This window comes from Molothrus aeneus, chromosome 5 (assembly GCF_037042795.1).
Source record: "Molothrus aeneus isolate 106 chromosome 5, BPBGC_Maene_1.0, whole genome shotgun sequence".
Lineage (NCBI taxonomy): Eukaryota > Metazoa > Chordata > Aves > Passeriformes > Icteridae > Molothrus > Molothrus aeneus.
In genome coordinates this window covers 39,828,404-39,851,520 of record NC_089650.1, presented here as the reverse complement: position 1 = coordinate 39,851,520, position 23,117 = coordinate 39,828,404, and the positions used below count along the sequence as shown (strand labels likewise).

Here is a 23,117-nt window from a genome sequence, read left to right as displayed (position 1 = left end):
CATAATGTTATTGAAGATTTCACAAATATGCAGTTATTTTTTTAGATTACAGGAAAGTTCTCTTGAAATAGGAAAATACGCTGTGTGAAAACTGAGTTTGGTATCAGTTGAAGAGTCATGTTTAGTATCTCCATTTTTAGTAATTAGCAGGTCTTGATTTTTCTTCTACCACTTAAGACAAATAAAACTTCAAATTGCTATTTGGAAAAAAAAAAGATAAAAATTATTTGAAGGATCTTCAGTGAAATTAAAAACTTTAGTGGCTGTTAACTGTATGTGAAACACCAATGACTACAGTTAAAGAAAAATTGTGATGCTGCCCTCCCAATTCAGTCTTGGCAGTTCTGAAGCACCTGGCTCCTTTTATTATAGATGAATTGCAGAACTAGGGCCTGGTTTAGAAGGGAACTACAGTAAAGCAAGAGAGAAATTCTATCATAACAGCAAGTGCTTTATATAGTATTTCTCAGTTTCATGTGAAGCACAACAGCTGGGCTAGAAAAGTATGGACTTTTACCTAAAATATGACATTTCTGCTTTTAAAAAGAGGGAAATATAAGTTATCCTGTTTCTTCATTTCCATTCCTGACTTCCCATATCCTCTGCTTTACTCGCATAATAGATGCAGATTCTTTTTTATAATGTCTTATGATTTTTCACTGAATAATATTAATTGACTACTCTGAGCTTGTCTCAAGGTCTACACTGCACACATCTTTTCATTCATATGCAGAAGCATGTGACTTGTCCTTCTGGAGCCTTCCAAGGCTTTCAAGAAATTTAAAGTCATGCATGTACTGGGACTCTTACACAGGATTAGCCATTGCACTATTCTGCAGAAACTTAGCCATTAGCTGTGAAGGACAGAGGAGCTGTGAGGATGATGATGCTGCACTATTCTGGGCTCCAGACAAACCCTTCTGCATCACTGGAATGGCAAAAATTCCACTGTGAGCCGTTAGAAGAGCTACCTCTCCCCATTCTCCTAAAGCACAGCATGGATTTGATATAATTGCATGGGGAATTTAAAATCAACAGTTAAAAGTCTGTACTTCTTTTTCAGTTGCTTAACTTTACTGTTTGCAACATAAAATTAAATCTGGGATAAACTGCAATTTCATTCTCCCCTCCACACTTACGGGGGTGTCATGAATCTCCAGACAGATATTCTGTAGCTCCAGTGGCAAAGTGCTACTGAGAAGAGGCCAAGGAAGTGGAAGATGGAAAGAAGTCTAAAATGGATGAGAATTACCAAGAGTTAAAACTGAGGGGTCCATGGGAGGGCAGCAGTAGACAAGGCAGTGTTTTGGTACTTCATTATTCAAGTTTAATATTGACTGAAAACACTAATCTTACCAAAATAAAGCCTGTGATATCATGTCCTCTGTCCCTCCCATTTATATGAAAACATGTAGAAAGCAAACCACTCCTACAACATCCCTTATTTGCAAGACTTTAGATGTGGAATTTATTTCATATATGCATTTATTTTAAAACTTGTCCATATAAAAATAAAGGGGGGAAAAAAGGATATAGGTAAGGAAAATCTAAATATAGATGAGCCATGTTCCAAAAGGTCCTATATTAGATTCTTCATAAGTGGAGGAGAGAAACTTCTTTCCAAATCTCAGTCTTGAAAATGCTCATCAGGCTCTCTTTATGCTCAACTTCTCTCCATCTCCAAGGCCTGCAGACTCCAAATTTTAGGTCTTTGGATGCAGCACAAAGTTTGGGGGCAAACAGACTCAAAGCTGGCAACAGAAGGAAAATATAACACTGTTGTTATCAGCCAAAAAGCCTTTCCTAACTCATTGTTGTATCATCTGTGTCCATCCCACACGGACATGCTACATATAAAATGAAAGTTAGTTTTCTATTTCTGTTTTCTTAAAAACACCACAAGATGACAGTTGTACCCCAACCCCCCTGAAAAAGAAATAAGAGCACAGTTAACAATTCAGCCAGGTGCACTCCTTTCAAAATGCCTGTGACAACTGGGCTAAGCAAACTAGAGGAAATATTTATCAAAAGAGTAATCACTCTATCATCCTTTTAAAGAGCAACAAGGAAGTGCTAGCAGCACCTAACTGCCTTGACTTCAGATTTCTTCTACTCTTTCACCAGTATTAACAAGGGGGACAGCATTCTGTCCTGTTGTTATCGGATTAGTGTGGATGCTGGAGCCTTTGAAGGAGGACTAGAGGAAGAAGGAGTCCTGTCTTTCTCTGATTCTTATTTCTACATTCTCTTGCACTGATGTTGCCCTTTACACAGTGGTAGCAAGTCCATTTAAAAGACATTTTTTTCCTGTAAATTTTCAGCTGAATTAATCTTTATCTATGTTGCAGTACAGGTGTGTGAAATGCTAATGCCAAGAGGAAGGAACGGAGGACAAAGATGCATGATGTGCTTCTTTTTGGAGGCAGCACTTAGTTTAGGCTATTAAGAAATTGTGGAACAACTTGTTGTTACCTAACTACTAAGATCTTGCCATCAGTTTTGAGTATTTAGTGCATAACTGTAGAAAGCCATTTTGCTGGAGGGCAAAGCTATCACTAATATTCAGAAGCTAGCTACCAAGACTACAAAGGCTACAAATTCATAAACTACTAGTTTGGCAAGTCAACTGCTGCATTAGGTTAGCTACATCATTATCTAAATTATTTATCTGCAGGTTTTCAGCATCAGGGATTTACCCCAAATCTCAGTTGTTCCTATAAGGAAACAGCACCATGAGAGACCCGTGTTGGTCAAGAGGACCTGTGGATACTGTGCACACATATTTTCATGTCTCAGAGGTGATCCCATTAAACAACTGCCTCCTTAGTTACATTACATTCCATATTTTGAGGAGATGTGATCTTTTGTATCAAAAATTGTCCAATAAAAGAGTTAGGAGTTGTCTGCTAAGATTTTTCTTCCCCAGAGGTTTAAGGGTCTCTTAAAGAACATGGAATATTTGTTTCCAAATAATTTTATGTATGCAGAGTCTCAAGTTAATACATAATCTGGCACATAACTCAAGAGTTACTTCCTGTAGTAGCTAGTTTGTGGTAATGACATGTCATTTCTGTAGATTGTGTAAACTGCTGGCACTGTTTTCATACTTCTATAAAATCTGTTTGCAGAGTTTGTACTTCTTCTTTCATTACAATTAGGCAGAAGTTCAAACAAAATTTTATTGCTCGTGTCTGTAAGTTAAATAACAACTGAAAAGTATAAAATGTTTTTAAACCAATATAACAATGTGCAAAACACTGGTAAGTTCTACTGAAATTACATTGTACTTTCAGAAGTGACTGACGTGCAAAGGAGTAACATAACAACTGTTTGCTTGCAGTACTGCCATCTCCTCTTCACGCACTCTTATTTCTTGTCCAAGTGGTTCATCATGGAGTATATGAGAAGGACCTTAGTATGGCGAAACTCTGGGATCAAACACTACAAATGTATATACATTCAAACTGCGCTTTCTATCTTATATTCAGACCAAAAATGTTAACAATCTATTTTTCTCTTCCATCTTAACAAAAATGCTTAAAACTCATTTTTTAGAGATCAAGATATATATGAAGTACTTTAAAGTTGTAAACTCTTAGTAAAAGTTAATTGGCAACATTGCTGCAGAACATGAGCTCAACTAGTGAGCTTCTTTGCAAGTATCTTTACTTACCATCTTTGAGTAGTGAATTGGCAGCAGTTTTGTCCAATTAATTTTGACATGAATGAAGGATGATAAAGTGAACTGCTTAATCAGTACTTAAATCCTCACTACTTTTAAACATCCATAAGACATTACACAGAACACTAGTACTCCAGTTTTAAGAGATGATCCAGCGTTTTTTGAGAAACGATGCTCAACTCCTGGACTCCAGTTCCAACAGATATACATGTATATACAAACCTCTTTTAGGTAAGTGAGTTCATGTCTTGGAAGTAATGCTGGGAGCTGTGACTTAAAGAGCTCCTGTTCTCTGGCTGATAGGTGGGGGCACCAGCATGAAGAACAGTGCACAAGCGGGCTGGTACAGTGCTGCGTTTGATAGTTTGCGCTCCAAATGTGCCACCCAAGATAGCTAGCCTGCAGTGGCCTCTACCCCTGACACACCCAGGCTCCTGCACATGCCTATTTACTACTTCCTTTCCAAATGTTAAACTTCCCCTAACTTTATTTGCATTTACAAAGCTGTGGGTGTTAATATTTACAGCTACTCCATATTAAAGATCAGCAAGCTTTACGAAGGCAGTAACAAACCAATTAGGTGATCAGTGGCTTTGTTTTAGCTATTTTAAAATTTGTTCATAACATCCAGTGCACAGTACTATGGTGTGGCAATGGACAAAACTCCATCAAACAGGACACCACTTTCAAAACACCTAGAAAGCTGTGGTGTTTCAATGTGCATGACAGCTTTATAAAATGCTGGCAACTGCACAGCATATGTTTTGTGGTGGAGTTTGGTCATACTAAGGCAGGGGGAGATGTGCTGAGCTACCAAAAGGCCATTTAGAATCCTGTCTGCCAATTTTTCCTTCAGAAATTTGCTAACATCGCATCCCCACACTTTCCATGAAAAGATGGTGAAGAATATTGAAGCTGCTTCAACGATTTGTTTGAGAAGTGCCTGATTCCCTCCAGCCAGTGCTGAACCAGTTGCAGGCATATAGAAGTCAGCTTCACTGACCTCTATACTTAGGAACCACAACCGGTCATTGAAACCAGGAAGAAAAAACAAAAAGCAAGTCCTTCTTTCTGCCTCTTCCCTGGAACCAGATGTTGAGAATACCATCCAAATACCCAGTGGAGTATTCAATGAAAAGATTTTTTTACATAACAGTATTATTGAATTCAAGCCATAAACCTCTTTATTCTACAGTAATTGTGCATATGAAGATCGTATACTGGAATTGGAAACTCTTCCCTTTCCACAACTATAGGTTTGGGGTGTTTTGGTTTTTGTTTTTTTTTTGTTTTTTTTTTTTTTTTGGGATTTTTTTGTGCTTTTTGGGTTTGGTTGGTTTCTTGTTTGGCTGGGGTTTTTCGGGGCTTTTTTTGTGTTGCCCCTCCTCAAGAAAGAGGTATGTGACCATGGAGTAGCCTTTGGTGTTCTAATCACAAGACACGTCTCGAACATTTTGTGACAATGAGATGTGGAGGGGGTAAGGAGAAATAAAGCAAACAGCTGTGTAAAGCTCATCTATCATTCTCAGACTTAACTGAAGCCAGTAGTAGCAAAGTGAGAACAAAACAAATGCTAGCCATTCATCAGTCAGTCCTTCCTTAAAACTTAAACAAATAAATAGAAATTAAAAAGGCAGACAGTACTTACAAGGCTAAGCCTTTGCTAGCAATGGAGCCACCAGAACCTCTTAAGCAGAGATTAGCAAACTAAGTAACCTTCTGGGAATTCTCCCATGCCATTTGGCTAGTTAATAAAACTGTTCCATTCTTTGACTGTGGTCCTGTAACAAGTTAGAACTGGATGTGGCGATCACAGCTCTGCACAGTAAAGGGATACAGTCTGAAAACTCCTGAAGACTCAGTCTGTGTACCTAATATAACTGCTTCAGCTACCCAGAGACCTAAACTCATTGGAGGAAGCCAGAACCAAGAATTACCACTGCAAAGAGTATTTTTTACTACTTAGATTAGAAGTACAGGACTTGCTACCTTCCTCTCATGTAATGTCTCTGTACTGGAGGACAGTGTTATTCTGAGTCATATGCATTATACTGGAATAAGCTAAGTATATTAAAGGATAGCTGGCTTTCTATATTTGAGCTCAGTACAGGTATTTTGCAACGACATTGTATATGACTATAAATGCAAACACAGCCAAACAGCTACTAGGATATGTTTTTGGGGTTGAAATTCAATAGAGCTTCAGGTTTTAAGACACATTATTAGAAGAAACAATTGAAAATATGCTGGTTTTTTGACTTTAATACTACCTGAGTTTAAATTTTCCAGGTCACGTGTCTGCCTCAAGCTGATGTTTTCAAAAGAACGTTTTAACAAAATCCAGGTGTAAAACTGAGGAAGGAAAAAAACTCCCATTTTTACTCAAGTACATAAAAAAAACCTCATAATGTACCTGAAAAGGCCTTTACTTTTAAGAGAGAATTTGAAATTTAGTGGGAGGGTAGCCTTTGAATCAGAAATATGCCTTTTGGGCAGTTTTCCTATTGAACAATGTGATAAAGCTAAAAGCTCTTAAATCTCAAGCTGTACATGTACAGTAAAAATAGTAATAATGAAAAATATATTAAAAGCTAGAAGCTGGGTTTTCTGAAAAACCTGTGGTATCAGTAATGCTGCAGGTTGGTCCTTTCAGAGTTCCTCCTACCTAAGGCAGTAGCAGGGACATTCAGGCTGGGGCTCTGCTGTGTTCCGTGCTCCCTCTTCTGGCACCCAGGCCCCACCAAAAGCCAGCAGCTGCCTCGGGGGGAGGGAGGGAGGGATAGGGGATGTTGGGAAGCTACTGCAAATGCATCCTGTTGGGTACACACCACTTCTATTTCTGGCTTTATCAGGGATTTACAGAGCAGCGAGTTTCTTGTATCGAACTGGAGGCCTCTAACGAAGTGCTTCTCGTTTTCTGAGCTCTATATTCAAGTCGCTGGAAAATAAATGCAGAAATATCAAGGAGAATCTACCGTAGGCATACAGCTTTCTCAGCACTGCAAATGCTCTGAGGAACAGAGCATCCCAATAATGCTGCACCAGGAAAAGCCCCAATAATGCAGATAGGACCACAGCATGTACCCACAAATTCAACAAAAAGCCTATCGCTGAATTTAACACAGCTCTAAAATTATGGCTAGCACTCCTACTGCTGAACAACCTCTACCCTCAAATAACCTGTACATTATATTCAGTGAAACTGTGCTTTGATTAAATGAAAACCAACCCAATTTAGCAGCCATTCTTTTATTGAATCCCTCTATGCCTTAGCTTTCTTAGCAATATAGTGATGATAATGCTACTAGTTCAGAATTTTGGGTACTCATTAGTATGAGCATTCAGATACTCTCCTAATGATTACTCTAGAAAAGCCTGCAGGAAAAGCAAAAAAAAAAAAAAAGGGTATGCAGATAAACACTTAACATCAGATACAGAGAAATAACTTTTCTATTTTTTTAATTCAGTGAGAAGTTTCCATCTCCAAGTGAAGGATCTTGCATTAAAAAAGTGATTGTATATTTAAGGATTATCATGATACACATGCATGATGTCACAGATGGAAAACTTAAGCAATGAGCACCGAATTCTTCCACTTAATTTTTATATATGTTAAGGTTTGCATGTAATTATAGGTAATTTTATGTTCAGACGCAAACAGAAAATATTAGATTTTTATTTAATGTCAAGAACTCTCTGGCAGATAAAAAAATTAGTAAATTGAATGTCTTTGTGTTTTCTTCTATAAATTAATAAATTGATCCTGAGATTAACTTGGCTGCAGCTAGTTACCCAAATATTTTTTAAAAAATATTATAAATATCTTTGAAAACGTAATTTGCGTATTTTGGCAAACGGAGATGACCCCTCAGAACAAAAATTAAATTACTTGAGTAAATTCACAATATCAAATATATACTGTATAGTATATACATAATTTCTGTATATTACTGCAAACATAACACAAACACCTGACTTAAGGATACACAACTCCATTTTCATAACATCTAAGCACAATTAATTCCAATAGAACACCATGGAGGCTGTGTAATAGCTTGCTAACCTCTCAAAGGAAAAACTGTGACATTATTTAATTTTCCTAAAGCAAAGTGAAGAATGAGCCCAGACTTATTAAAATAGAGGTAACAGATGAAACACAATATTCTCAGGGTTTCATTTACAGATAGGCTTAATTCACCTTTATTGTCTTATAAATCTAGCCAAACTTGTAGCATTAAAGAAAAAAATAATCTATATTGACTTTGTAAAGTATCAGTAGAGAAACTTTGTGAAGGATGAAACAAGACAGGAGGAAGTTTCATTCTGAGAGACCACACGGTAAGTTCAGGCCACTCCTGTTTATGCTGGGGAACTTACTACAAAGCAGTCTGTGGTGCAGCATGTGACTCAAGCCACAGGGAAGTTCCTGTTCAAAAAACTGGAATAAAATACTTAGAACAATAAAGAAGTCTAATGTCTTGATTTGTAATAAAGTGTGAATAGTACTTAATATTCCCAAATCAGCAAAAGATAGAAACAAACTTTAGGGTAAATGCACCTAAGGAGATGTCTATCTAAAGTCACCTGTGACACTGCTCGAAAGCACACAGAGAGGGAGTTGTCCCACTCAAAATTATCAGATGTTACTCACTCCCTTGCTCAAGTCCCCACTTTCTTTCCTCTCCCTTTTTTGTTCTTCAGCAGGAGTGCTAGAATTTTTCCAGCTTCTTGACTGTTTTCTATTACAAGCGAGGGAGTTTCATGGAGGGAAGAGACCTTTCCCCAGTGTGCCGTTTCCCCACACCGCACACAAGCTAGATAAGGACAAGGCTAAGCAGACCGGCTTGCGCAACACGTTTGAACACGGCTCCACCCCAAATACCCAGACTGCACTTTTGCCTTTCGGTAGAGGGTTAGGGAACTATGCTCACTCCTCTCTCAACACTATTAAGTGCATCTCAGCTCAGAACCAGACACTGACCCTGCTCTGTACATCAACTGCTCTTAAACATAAGGACCTTGAGATCCTCAGAAGCCCCAAAATATATATATATTTAATATATAATATATTAAAACATATATTTTTTTATTTTATATATATATATATATATATATATATATATATATATATATATATATATATATAGGTGCATGCCATTTCTACATTTTCCTAAGTGATTTTCATTGCTTACAGAGTTTGCAGCAAGATTCTGGGTAAGACAGATCTCACATTAAGGTTCAAAATTCAAAAGTAGTAGCAGCTCAGCCTAATAAACGTTTTTATAATATCTGGAGGCTAACAGTCATAGATTCCCCCAAGAGCTTTAAATGCTATCCTCTTTCAGCAAGCAAGAGGAACTGATACTCGACTACATTTGATAACTCTTCATAGTAAACAACTTCAAAAACTATTTCTCATTAGCTTTTTTTTTCAGCTATATTAGACACTACTGTAGTTAAAAATTTAAGTCCTAGGTTTTAAGTGTGATTTTCAAATTAGCTATCACACCACCATTTGACCAATGCACTAAGTTTGAGGGAATTTGTTTTCCAGTTACTCTGAAAAAAAAAACCACTTCCTTTTATCTGGGCAACTCAACAGATATGCAATGAACTATCAGCAGTCTATAAGGCCAAATCCAAATTGAGCATATCACCAACAGATACACTGAGAATCATAATTAGACAACAGCAAATTTCTTCCTTTTAAAGTACATGTGTGAGTATTCATGTGTTTTCACTGCTTTAAGTTCTTGATTTGCTTGGGCAATTTTAATATATTACTTAGGTTATATGTTATTTGGCCAGTATTTATTTTATTTACTGTTTTTCAGAAGTGTTCTTCCAGCATATATTATATTGAAATGCATAAATTTTCACATGTATTGTCTGTCCACACATTCACAGTTGCACAAATTACTTCCCTTTTCATTTATGCCCATTTGCAAGTTAGGTAAGGCAACTGCTTACTCAGAGAAATTTCAACATAATTTTAGCTACTGTTGACTGTCATTTGAATTGGTAAAAATATAAAGATGAGACAGTCCTACGTGACAATGAAATATTGCTGGCAAATCTGCAATACTGAGAACTCTCCTACTAGTAGAATTTCACCACTTTTACTTATAACAAACATCATAAAGTTATTAGGTTTGGTTTGGCTTTAAATTAATTGGACCGTCCCTGTCCAAGTATGACACCATAATTCTTAATCTACAAAAACCCTTTGACAAATTTAATCTGATCACTTCTGTATTTCTGAGCATGGTTCCTTTTTAACATTCAGAAGAACTCTCTCAGTTTTGCATCTCAATCAAACTTTCACACATTCAACCAGAAACATGAATCACACTAGTGCTATTTCAGGGAACAGTGTACAGCTATAGTGGCAGGGGGAAGTGTGCCATCCACCAGATCACACTGACACAGAGGTCATCATAAAGTAATGTGTGAGATTAAAGGTAAACATAATTTACTAAGAACAAATACTTTTTTTTTTTTAAGAAAAAACCTGCACCCATTTACTGTCAGGACATTCATGACTTCTGTGCTACACACCAATGCTTGGTAGAACACCAAAACATTTTCTGCCACTGAGGCCCTAATCTGCATTACAGTTATGATAACCTAAAGCATCTTTTTTTTTTTTTTTGCCTGCAAGAAAATGATATGAATTTGACAATCTTTCTAAACTTACTGCTGAAGTATTGCAAACCTAGAGTGTTCAGAACACCTAAGTCAGGACTCACAAAAGAATTAGGATTTCAAAAGTATAGCAGTTTTGAAATCGAGTGGGAATGCATTTATGTATTTATTTTTACTTCTCCTTCAGTTGCATTTAGGGTTTTCCTGCTTTGTGTTTCATACTTCATTGCACAACTGAAAAACCATCCACTTTGAAGTGCTTATAACTTAAGAGTTTAGATGACCATGAAACTCACTAATTCCAAGAGGTGGACCTTTGTGAAGAACAGCAAGTATTAAAAAATTACAGTACTTACAGACAGCATTTTTATAAGTGTTTAATCAACACTTGGGTATTTTCAATAGTGTTTAATGCAGCCAAAATTTCCCTCTCTTTTATTTCCTGAGTAGTAATTCCATAAAGTTGAAATGAGGAAGGTGCACATCCTGTTGGAAGATTTAGGAGGGTAAGTGTCATAAATTATTTAAATAAACAGCTTACGAAAGTGGGTCTTTTCAATGTAAAAGTGTTTTAATTTTTTTTTTAAGATTATCTAACTCAACCCTCCTGAGGTAGTTAAGTTCCAATAACTGTACTGAAAATTGTAAGCAAGTGTGCAGCAGTAGCCTGTAATGCTGGACCTCCACTTTCCCACCTTTACTATGCTACTTAGCATTTAATTTCATGCATAAGACCTTTCACTTATGATTTAATGGTGTACCATTGAAGACTAGTCACTTATGGTCTATACTAAGTAGCAGAATCTTTAAAAGAAACTAGCACACTAAAATCTAATAAAGGATTTCGAAGTATTATTCAGTCACAATGGGTAGGGCTTACTGAATAAACCCCTCCCTGTTGAAGTGTGCATTTGCCACAGCAAGTTAAGCAAACAGTAAAGTCTTTAGCCCAGCATATGCAGTTGCTCCAACACTTTAACATTTTTTATTAAATATGGCTGAGCTACATGCTACTAAAATTTGCCAACTTTGCCTTTCTGATGCTCTCCTCTAGCAGAAGTTCATCCTGTAATTCCTGTGCTTATTTTTACATTGCACCTCTACTATATACTAGTCTTAAGAGGGAATTCACTGGATTCTGTAGTCCATCTAATAGGCTGCATTTTCAAAACTCACGTATATAGCACATGCACATACACATAAACAAAATTAACTTCAGTTTTGAAGGATTTACAGTTTACTGTTTAATACAAGTAGCATATAGCTAGCGATACTAGTTACACTCACCAGAACATAATGTTGCCACAATTCAAGAGCAGCACAAGCAAAAATGGAAATGAGTGAGAATATTTCACCCACCAGAAAGCAAATGCAGAGTTAGTGGCACACAGAGAAGAGCAACGGTAGCGTGCTCTCTCTAAAGCAGCAATACTGAAGACAAGCAATAAGGCCAAAATTTAGTATTAAAGATTAAAAAAAACCCCAAAAAAACCCCAAACAAAAAAAACCCCAAAGATAAAAACAAAACAAAACAAAAAAACCAAAAACCAAAACAAAAAAAAAACCCTACAACACAGGATACAGCTGCTAGAACAGAACATTCACTTAACATAGCTATACTTAAAAAACTCCAACCAACAGAGAGGCCAAAAACCCATGCAAGCAGCACTGAATAGTGACGATTTGGGTACTGAACCTATCCTGTCTGTCTGCAAGAATTCTCTAATATTTATACACTGAAATTCACTGTATACAGGAACATTTACAAACAGTACAGGTTTTATTTTACAAATAAACTCAAATTGCATTGACAAATACTATACAGAGAATGATAAAAGGACCTTTTACTAAATAGCAAGATTTTTTCCTTTTTGCTACTTTTGATCTTTGACTGTTTAGTATGCAACAAGATATTTCAAAACTCCTTAATATCAAGGTAATTTTGGTACAGTTAAAAATTATAACTTACATCAGAAATAGGTAATTTCCTTTATTTAATACTATTTAAAAGCATGCATATTAAGACAAATAGATCAGAAAAAAAAAGTCTTAATGCACAAGCCCCTTCTCTATCTAAAAAACGGAGGAGCCCCGTTTACAAACATAAAACAAACAAGCCCGGTGGTGTCATACTAGAATCAACTTCACAACCTTATCGTAAGGGATCTCTAGCTGTTTCAGCTATAAGCCGAATAACCAAGCTATAACAACCAAGACATCGTTAATGTAAAACAGTAATTACTACCAAGCTAGCATCGCAAGATCAGAGTCCAATACAGACATTTTGTACCTTGGTGCTGGATAATGTTACTTGAAGCATCAGCCTAATAGCCGGTTTATTCATAAGGCACGCACTAAAATGAAACAAACAGTAATTAAGTGCTGACAGTGACCTAGTTAGCTACACAAGGAGCTCGATCGTCCTGTCATTCATTACAGGTTCGCCGGAATCCGACAGGAACGGCCCCGTCCGCCCGGGCAGCGCGGGAGCGGGGCGCAGCGCCCCCCGTGCAGGCAGCCCCGGCCTCCGGCCCGGCGTCGCCAGCCGCTCCTGTAGCCCCCGGGTCTCCGCAGCTCCCGGGTCTCCGGGAGCTACGTCCCGGTGAGGGCAGCGCCAAGGCCGCCTGCCTTGGCCTTCGCCTTCCCCTCCCCCGCGCCGCAGCTCCGGCAGTTCCGCGCTGGGATAACGCAGCCTCTGACTCGCTCACTGCTCGCGTCCCCCTTCACCTCCCTCTCCTCCCTCCCCCAACGCGCGCGCTCCAGAGTCTTCTCTCAGCGGCAGGAGGGCGGTGAAATCCTCCGCTCTCCTCCCTCCGCGCTCCGTAACGCGAACGAGCCGCCGCCTTCTGTTCCTCAGCCTCGGCCAAGTCGGTGTTTGTTGACAGGCTCTGCCGGGCACAAAATGGGGCTGCCGCTTCCATGGGCGCCGCCATTTTGTGAGGAGCCGTTGCACTCCCTTGCAGCAGCCGCAGCCTCAGTCGCGACGGCCGCGGCAGCCCAGGCGCGCCGGAGCGGCGGCCGGGGTCTGTGTAATGGTTGAATAAAGTGACCCCATCTAGGGAATCCCCGGCTGACAGTTACGTAAGGGACCGTGCGCAATTGCTGTGCTTAGCATGGAAACCCACCTAGCCCTGCTACGCAACTTGTCTGTCCTCCCCTCTGCCTCCCGCTCCCCTCACAGGGCGCCCAGGCGAGCGGTGACTCACCTCTGCCGACCGCCCCTCGCGGAGGGGAGACCCCCTGCTTTTAAGGAATTTTTAAGGCATGATTAAAAACCACCGCCCTCCCGTGAAGGGAGGTTTGACTGTGCGTCTAAAACAGCGATTTAGGCCCCCAGTCGCTTGTTTTAAACCTCTCTGATTTGTATTATCCTGGCTTTGACAGTCTTACGCATACTGTAGCTGAAATAGCAGAAGCTCAGAGTGTCAGAGACAGGAGCTGCAGACCAAGATCTGAAGGTCTAATTTTAGGGGGGAGGAGGGAAGGCTCTTAATGCTACAGTGAATAAGACACTATGCATTTCATATTCTGAAATCCACACACCACCAACTTTCAGTATAGAGTGTTAATTTGAAACTCCGGTATTTCTCTGTCCTTTTCCCCCAGATCATGAACCCAGGGCAAAGCTTACCAAGGTTTATTGTACCTGTCTCTATATTCAAGCTGATACAACAAACAAGTCAAAAGGAAAAAACTATTTGAAAAAATATTGTTTTCTGAAGTTAGTACATGGAGTAGAGAGGAATTGCAGATTTCCTTCTTTAAGTGCTCACTGGAGGCCATCATATGCCATTGATTCTAAAACACAGCTCCTTATTGACTTCATTGAGTTCTGCTTTAAAAACCCCCAACCATGTAGGCCCGCTCTAGCTTTGGATTTCAGTGTAGAGGTTGCGAGGGGCAAATATTCCTTCAGAGTCTCTTAAACTGGAGCAAGCACTCACCTGCAGCTGTTTGCATGCCAGGGAAGGACAAATGCCCACCTGGGCACTGCTTGCTTTACCTGAGGAGCAAAGGTTTGATGGAAGGCACACTTCACCCCATGGACCCTTTCTTGCTCCTGTTTACCCCAAGTGGCACCAAGCTCCACCGTGGTCGGCATGCAGGTCTTCTCCTGGTTTCCCAAGTGGAAAACACGTCTGGAGGGGAGTGTTTACAAACACTGCGCACACCACAGGCAGAGGGCTAGCAGCTTGTAGTGCCAGTGGGGGCTGCTGCCCATCCGGGGTGAGGGCCAAGACCTTCCTCCTCCATTAATTTTGTGCTGCGTGTTCCATTTGTCAATGTACAGAAAGATATGAGCGGCTTAGATTGTGTACAGCAGTCTTGCGGCACTTAGATTACAGGCTGTAGTATCTCAAGAGAAAGAAGGAATAAGAAATATTCATGGAGTGACCCTGAGCCTAGGCTCCTACTGACAAACCTCTCCAGGGCACCTCCTACTCGGGGGAGCACTCGGCATTCTCCTTTGGGGAGTTTTAGAGCCCTCATGCCTCGAAATCAGGGGTTCCTGCTGCCCCCCCCCCGCCCCCGCCGTGCCATCCGGGGCGACTTCCTGCCCTTGGAAACACCTCGGCCCGGGGGACTCGGAAAGTTTTCCGAAAGTCCACATCCCACCAGTGCCCCCTTCGGTTGTTGTTTTCTCTCCCCTTGTACTCAGGGCGTTGGGTTTAGTCCAATTAAAAAATTCGTCCCCGCTTTCCAAATCCACCTTTCCCGCCCCCCCGCCCCCCCCCACCCCCCCCCCCCCGCCGGCAGCCAGCGGAGAGAGGCCGGTCGGCGCGAGCCTGGCACGGGAGGGCCCCGCACCGGCCCCGCGCCCCGGAACAGCCGGTAGTAGCCGTTTTTTTCCTCCCTCTTCTCCCTCTCCCTCGCCTCTTTCCGCCCGGCTTTGTGTGAAGTTTGCGGCACATTGCAGATGAGCCCTTAGCGGCGAGAGGAGCCTATTGTTCCCCGCCAGGAACTGCTTGCTGGGGCTGTGCTGGCTTTTGCCTTTGGAGCTGCCTCCTGCAGTACCGGAACCGGCCTCCGGGGCCCGCTGTGTCGCGCTCTCGTCCAGGCAGAAGCACGGCGGCCTCAGATCTTTTTGTCTGAGCGAGAAGAGAAGTGAATCCCGCTGCCGCCGCCACCGCCGCCGCCGCCGTAGCTGTACAGTGTGTGTGTGTAAGAGAGCGAGCGAGGGAGCGAGCGAGCGAGGGAGGGAGATCGCATGGAGCCGCGGCTGTAACACACACACACTGTCAATACCTCACTCCGGCTCCCCCCCCGCCCCACCACAACAGTAACCCAATTCATTGTGTGATCCAGCAGCACCATGTTGAGTCTCATGTGCAGGCTGGATCGGCTGGGTTTGTGGTGCTGAGAGAGGCAGCAGCCGCGGGAGGAGGAATTACTGAGAGGTGCCCCTCTCCCTCCCTGCCTCTTCGCCCGTGTGTTGTGTGGGGACAGGACTCGCAATTACCACACTCTCGGGGCTCCCTTATTCCTTTTAAACTTTTTTTTAAACAAGCCCCTCTCCATGGCTGATCCCCGGCCGAGCACGGGCACCTGGGTCTCTTAAAGACAAGGAGGAGCCGGGGATTGTTGTTGTTGTTGTCGGCCGTTTTTTTTTTTTTTAATTGGATTTTTTTTTTTACGAGAACCTTTTTTATTACAAAAATGGCAAATTCGACGGGTAAAAACCACGCAGACCAGCGGAGAAAGGGACTCGCTTTCCTGGACGAGCTGCGGCAGTTTCACCACAGCAGAGGGTGAGGAAAATGGGGAGATGGAACGGGAGGGGGGGAGGCTTTTAAATCGACCAGATCCAACTTCCAGCCCCTTCCCTGAAGGACACGGCAGCCCCAGCGAGGGGAGAAAAGGGGGCAGAGCTGACAAGTTGTGGTGTTTTGTGTGTATCTCCTTTGGCAGGTCTCCTTTTAAGAAGATCCCCGTGGTGGGTGGGAAGGAGCTGGATCTTCACGCTCTCTATACCAGAGTCACCACTTTAGGCGGATTTGGGAAGGTGAGTGGAAGTTTTAATTTGGGTTTCCCTCCCACTAACCTCTTCCCAAAAGTCTCCTCTGACCCCCGGGGGTGGCGGGGGGAGCTGAGGTGGCCGGGAACCGTCCTATTTAAAGCCGGTTAGAGAAGGTGGGGGGTGGAAGGAGGAAGCGAGCAGATAGGCAGGTTGGTGGCTCGGCCTTGTCGGCGGAGCGATGGAGGGGGACCCGGGGGTACGGCGCGCACCCCACTCCTGCCTCCTCCGCCTCCGCCGGACCCCCTCGCCCATGCCCCCCTCTCGCGGGAAGGCGAGGGGGGAGCAGGGAGCTGCTGGGCGGCGAGACCAGGCTTCTTTCGGCTGTGGTGGCAGCTCTGTGCGTCTCTCTTGCAGAGGGAGAGACAGAGGAAAGAGTCTGAGTGCAGTTTTAGTGCAACTCAAAATTAGCGGGCATGTTTAACATCGATAATCGGCACGGAGCATGGGCTAGGGAACGATCCTCGCAGCCGGGGGGGGCCGGGCGCTGCCCTCCGAGCCCTTCCCTGGGAAAAATAACAAAAGGGGCACCCAAGACGGTGTGTAATCAAATAGCCATCTTTAGGCTTCAAGGCTGGGGACAGAAATGTAGGCCTCAAAAGAAAGGCCTGTCTGTGTCTATGGATCTGTGTTGGGGGGACCCCCCGGGCCGGCGCCCCCGCGCCCCGCAGCCCAGGGGGCGCCCCCCGCCAGCACTTCCCTGCATTATTTTAAACTTCTTTGGGTTTTTAACGGACCGCGTTAGGATTTAAAAGGGGGCGACAGAGGGACTCCCGATTGGTTATTGTCCAGGCAGTAAAAACAAAAACAAACAAACCCCAAAACAATACCACCACTCCCGGCCGTTCCCCCCGAAAAAAATAATGTGTATGTTAAAAAATAAATGCAGTAAAAGAACCCTGAGAAGCGGGATTATTCTCGAAAGGGGACTACTAGCAACTGTCAGTAAAATATATAGTCCTAAATCCCATATACATTCATGTTTGTTTCTTTTTATATATTTATCTATTTGCTTCATGGCAGCCTGTTTTTTTTTTGTGATGTTCGCTGTCAGCAACATGTTTACGTGTACGTTGTGTATCTCGGCTTGTGTGTTGTTTTTGACAGGTATCAGAGAAGAATCAGTGGGGAGAAATAGTAGAAGAGTTTAACTTTCCCAGAAGTTGTTCTAACGCTGCCTTCGCTTTAAAACAGTATTACTTGCGGTGAGTGCTATCAAGCTGTTGCAGTAGTATTTTTGAGTGCGGGGTTATATTTAGTTTTCAGTGTGTGCAATAATAAAAATATCCCTACTCTTTTAAAATGCTATAAAATAAAGCAGAAAAAAACCCTTGTAATTCCTTTCTTGTCTGGTGCAGTGATCAGTTAAAGGTGATTCTGTTTTGTAGTTTTTTTATTTTACATCTGCAAGCCTTAAACTTTGAAGGGATCCCAAGTACACAAACAATATATGTCAGAGGCCATTTTTTTTGATTGTTTTAGAATGACGGTACTAAAGGACTGTTACTAAGAGATCACATTATTGTAGTTCTAGAAACTTAGATTAATATTTGGAGCACTGAAATGTGTTGATATATGTAAATTTGTTTACTGCTTAGTGGGGTCAGATGTCGAATAAAAATGCATCTGCAGGAGTGTTGCACAAATTATATTGTTCTCAATTACTAGCAGCATATATCATTCTCTTCTATTTTAGAATACAAAGAGCTAAATAATTATTTTATTACTTGTAAAACAGTAAATTTCTGCAGGTTTTAAAAATAAGGTTGCATTTCTTGGAAATGATGCAGATTATTTTTGATATGATACAGGTTATTTTTCATTGTTGCATGGAGCTCATATTGAATGTTTTAAATTACTATGCATGGTATTATTAATTTACTAGATTACTTTTTAAAAATTAATTTTTATTAAGTTTGGGTGATTATTTTTTTGTAGAAAAGATTTTTAAATGATTGTGTGTATAGTTGTTTTAGATACTATATATATGGATACTTATATTTCATTTAGAATGAAGTTAAATGTATGTTGGTTAAGGAATATAATTTTCTGTTTCTGAATTATAAATACAATATTTTTTCATTGCAGTTAATGATAATATAGATGTGCAGTATGTACAAAATAAGTATGTGATTTTGAATTTCTGTTTTGGTGAGCTGAGTACACACAAGCTTTATCTGTTTCTAGTTTTGGCCTTCGGAATTAGGAAATGCAGTAATTGTACAGGTGCACTTTCTATTGGTTGTCCTAGATTGACTTCCAGCTTGAAGCTGTAGAGTTCATAGCACAGTGGAGCAGTTACTGAGTTTCAGTGATGTCTGGAAAACCTTAGCCAGATATTTGTAGTTACTGAAATTTTGGGGTTTTTTTTTGGTGGTGGCATACGATTGCTTTAGGATTCAGGTTAAGAAAAGAAACTACCATTGTTAATAGCTCTAGTAGAGTTTAAGGTTGGTGGCAGGCCTAGAAATCAAGTGGGAAGCTTGCTTTAGGATATCCTTCCCTCTTTTCTTTTTTTTTACCCCTCCTCTCCTACATAGTACTGAAATAGTGTTGCTGAAGATTTGTCACATCATACAAAGGTTTTTTGCTTCTTGAGTTTTTCTCTTGGACCATGTAATTTGTTAGTTGACTAGATTTTACATATAATTAGCAAAATGATAGTTTTCTTTTTTTTTACCTTTTATTTCTGTTTCCATATTTTGAAGTGTTTCAGTGGCCTAACTTTTTGCAGTAGAAGATTGTATGTCATTTCTGTTTTCATGTGTATTTTGAGAGCCATTATATGCTGTGACAGTTAACACAATGTTAATTTAGCCTTCTAATGACTATTAATTTTTAATAAGATATTACTTTTTAAATTAGAATCAGACATACAAAAATGTTATTTTTATTATTGGCATACTGGTATTGACATTATTTAAAATACAGTTGTTGAATACATATATAACTGATTACATGCAAATAATTTAAAGGGTTTTTGTTTATTTTGAATTTAGGAAAAAAGTTGATAAATGGTTAAGATGAAGAATCTTTAAAAATATTTTTATCATAAACTCTGTGATTAAGCCATTCTGAAATAAGCTATCAAGGTTGTTGGTTTTGGGGTGGACTGATTTTTAGTGATCATTTTGGTTTTTGTTTGGTTTTGTTTCTTCTGAATTGCTGCTTTACTCACTGTTGCTTGTCACATGGTCCGAGTTGGATGGGAACTGTTTCCCAGCTGAGTTCACCTTCTTCCATGTGCAGTTGTAAGACTGTATGTACACGTCTCTCTCTTAGGTTGATGTCTGTTTAGCTATAACCTAGAAGGTGTAAGGGGGGCAGCAGCATTTAGTTCTAGGGAAAGAATGAATGCTCTAATGATAAATTGGTTAAAAGGGTCTAGCTTGTCTGTGTTGAAGAACATAATCTGGGGTTTCTTACAAGGCTAGATTTGAATGAACTGCTGAGCAATTACCCTTGGAAAGCAAAAAGTGTCTTGTGAACCTCAAGTATGACTGTAGTCTTGGCCTCGCTACTCTAATGACTTTCCAAGCAAAGCCAGACAAATTGAGGCCTATCAACTTGTATTTCAATTTTTATCCAATCGTATGTCATGTGTACTGTAAAGTGAGGGATCTGCTTGGCAGATGGAGATGCTGTTGAATTCAGAGGGATTTAGTGGCGTTCACCTACAGGAATATGTTTGCAGATTGGGATTTGGGATGGTTTGTGCTGAAAGTTGCTTCTTTCTATGGAACATCTGGCATAGTGTCTTGACTGAGATAAAATCTCAAGCTGCATGGACCACTTGCTCATTTTACTGTGTTGCCACTAATAATGCTGCTATTTTTACTTAAAGTTACTATCTAAACAAATTTAAAAATTGATTTATTTGTGTGAGGTCAGTAGTCCTGTTGGCTTGATCAAACTGAATGTTTTGCAAAACAATCATTGGGTTATGGTATTTATTGAGGCAGTTCTTAAAGTTTGTATTTTTGTTCAAATAACTTTTTCACTTGACTGTCCTGGAATTTTGCTGTGTGTCTTTGGGAAACTATGTTAGGCTTCATTAAAGAAGTGAATTGTTTAAACTTGTGATACAATTCCAATGGGTTTTATGATAGGCAATAGTTGAATACATGATAACCTATTTATCGACCCCTTCTCCCTTGCACTGCCCTCTCCCTTTTCTCTCACTGGAAAAAGTAATGTATAATAGGGAAAGTCTGAACCATTCAAACTTAGTGCCTCTGTTGCTTTGAGCTGTCTGACAGGTGAAGTAATTTATGCACTGTGGTTCTTAGTGAGCAGTCAAAAGCCACAGTGCCGATAACCATTGATAGACTGTACTTGTTAATGTAGTTCTGTAAGACTTTACAGAAACACAGAGTGTAATTCCCTTGGATGTAGTGCAAATTGGATGTTTCATTTCAGTTGAGGTCAATTAGTAAAGCATTTTCTAAATGCTTCTTGAAAAATTATTTCATAATGTTAATGAAAATATTTTAGTGTGGGGTAATACATGTAAATATCAGTAATGTGGACATACATTTATGCTGTTGTTGGTAAACACCCAGTCAGTAAAAAGAAAGCTAGCATGGAATATAGCCTGTTTTTTATCTTATTAGTAGATTACATTACAGTCCTACAAAGAATTGGGCTGATGTGACCTCATGGTTGGTATAAGGTTCTGTTGGTTTTCGTGTGAGTGCAAGTGATACATTTATTTCTGTTGTGGATCTTCATCTATTTTGGGGGAGTGAGAGACCTTGTAAGTTTAAATGTGTGAATGAAGTATGCCTAACTGAACTGAAAATCAGTTGCTTTTCAAAGTTATTTATCTACATTAAGATAAATGGTATGAAAGGACTAGTTGTAAGGTAAAATAAATTTGTCTTAGTTCTGTGGAGAATTCCTGAAAGGTGGACAGTACATGCATATTGTATGCTTTGGGCAAAGGCAGTAGTAATTAGCTAATAATAGTTTAAGGTGAATAAAAATTTGCTGTTGTAAATATTGGGGAAGTAAGGAGAAGTCAAATAGAGAGGAAAGTGGTCAGTTCATAAATGAGAAGTTGCATAAAGTTGTTATTAAGCCAAGCCATTATGCTGAATTTCCTGAAATTCCATATATAGTAGGATGAAAAAACAGTGAGCATTTGCAATCAGAACCATATGAAGTAGTTATTGATGACAAATAGAGGGGGTTCTTGAAAGATCTGAAGATATTTATAAATCATTTGATCTTCAGGATGCCTCTAAGAAATTAAACAGTAGTACTGATTTTTTAAAAAATAAAATAAAGGGGGAAAGAAAAAAAAAGCATGAGCTTAAGAACTAGATAAGAGGGATTCTTAGTAGTATAATGGCAGAAAAATCAGAAAAAGAATAATAAGAAGCCTGGAATTTTCTAAGCAAAAATTACTTTAGGAGAGGTTTTTGTTATTCCTGCTTAGTGTTTAAAATTAGGATCTGATACTGCAACAGCATCTGCACACAGTTCAGTGAGTATGGAGAAGTACAGGATTGGCTTGTTTGCCAGATCTGATTGCAGATTCAAGGCCCCAGTAAATGAATAGAGAGTTGTAGCTAGAGTAAAATTTTAAATATTTTCTGAAATTCAAAGGCATCTCAAAAATCTCTTGTTAGGAAATTATTTATGTATATGGATAGTCATCTTAATGAAAAATTGGATGAAGGACCATAAACAAAAATAGAACGAAGTATAAAGAATAGATGTGGTGAGTCACAGCAGTTTTAGGTGCTAAAAGAGTATCATCAGTGCTTACATATGCACGTAGTAATACAAGTTTAGCCATTTTAGGTATATTTAGTGTCTGCTTTGCTTAACTTTGAGAGGTTGAATACTACACTTGCAGCATTAGCAGGCAATGATAGAAGAGTTATGCACAAGACAGGGCAGAAAAGAAAAGGTAATCTAAAGAAATTAGGAACAATGTTGGAAAGTACATTCGAGATTTAGTTTGAAAAATGCAATCTAAAACAATTGAGGGCTCGTAATCCAAAACAGGTATTCATTGTGAGGGAGTAACCCGGAAAGCAGTATTGCTGAAAAAGGGATAGGAGTGATACCATGGGCCTGATAATCCTGTCAGTTGTGTGAACCCAACTCCCTTTCATATGAAAGGGATTTGTGCATGCTTCTGACAGGAAGGACAGCCCCCAATTTGAAATATGATATATAGACTTTGTAAAATTTAGAACAAGTTTAGGTTGCATCCACCGTGGCATTGAGCAAACATTAGACAAATGGGAGATGGATTTTTGTACAAGATTATGGGACTGTGTTTAGAGTACTTTTTTACTTCAGAGCTTTTGCAACAGGTGGGGTAGCTTAGAAGAAACTCAGAGAAGAGCAGCAAAATGTTAAGAAAGCTGAAAGGACTAATTGATTATTAAAAAAAAAGATAAATATGTTTTGCTTGGCTCAGTTAACAGTTTGTGTGAGAAGGGGAAATTATATCTTCCAAGCATTTTGAAGGGTCTAAACAGTTAAAAGGGAGGTAATTTTAAATAAAAGAAGAGGTTGTTTTAATGTGTAAGCTGAGATAAAACTGAAGGAGAAAATTCAGAGCAGTCAGCAGCACAAAACCCCCCAAGATATACCTGAATACCTTCTGGTATGAATAGTATGTCAGGCAGAGCACAGGGGAACCCCCATACCAGGCACTAGCCTGGCCAGGACACCAATACATGTGCAACAGGTAATGAGCCAGGAATGGCATAGAGACCAGCTGACCTTACAGGTTTTGTCCATCCTTGAATAATG

General features: G+C 40.0%; 1 protein-coding gene and 1 long non-coding RNA gene across 2 annotated transcripts in view; one reads left to right on the top strand and one right to left on the bottom strand.

Moving 5' to 3' along the window:
* Window positions 1-1,494: 1,494 nt before the first annotated feature.
* Window positions 1,495-13,323, bottom strand: LOC136556799 (uncharacterized). The gene is made up of 3 exons (XR_010783698.1): window positions 12,618-13,323; window positions 10,684-10,813; window positions 1,495-1,751 (listed from the first exon to the last, which is right to left on the bottom strand). It is a non-coding gene; the product is annotated as an uncharacterized lncRNA (long non-coding RNA).
* Window positions 13,324-15,985: 2,662 nt separating this feature from the next.
* The window catches only part of ARID2 (AT-rich interaction domain 2), a 91,440-nt gene continuing 84,308 nt past the window's right edge, over window positions 15,986-23,117 (top strand). Inside the window, exons 1-3 of the mRNA XM_066550277.1 lie at window positions 15,986-16,077; window positions 16,238-16,331; window positions 17,451-17,548. Coding sequence (XP_066406374.1) covers window positions 15,986-16,077; window positions 16,238-16,331; window positions 17,451-17,548 — 284 coding nt within the window. The remainder of the gene's footprint in view (window positions 16,078-16,237; window positions 16,332-17,450; window positions 17,549-23,117) is intronic.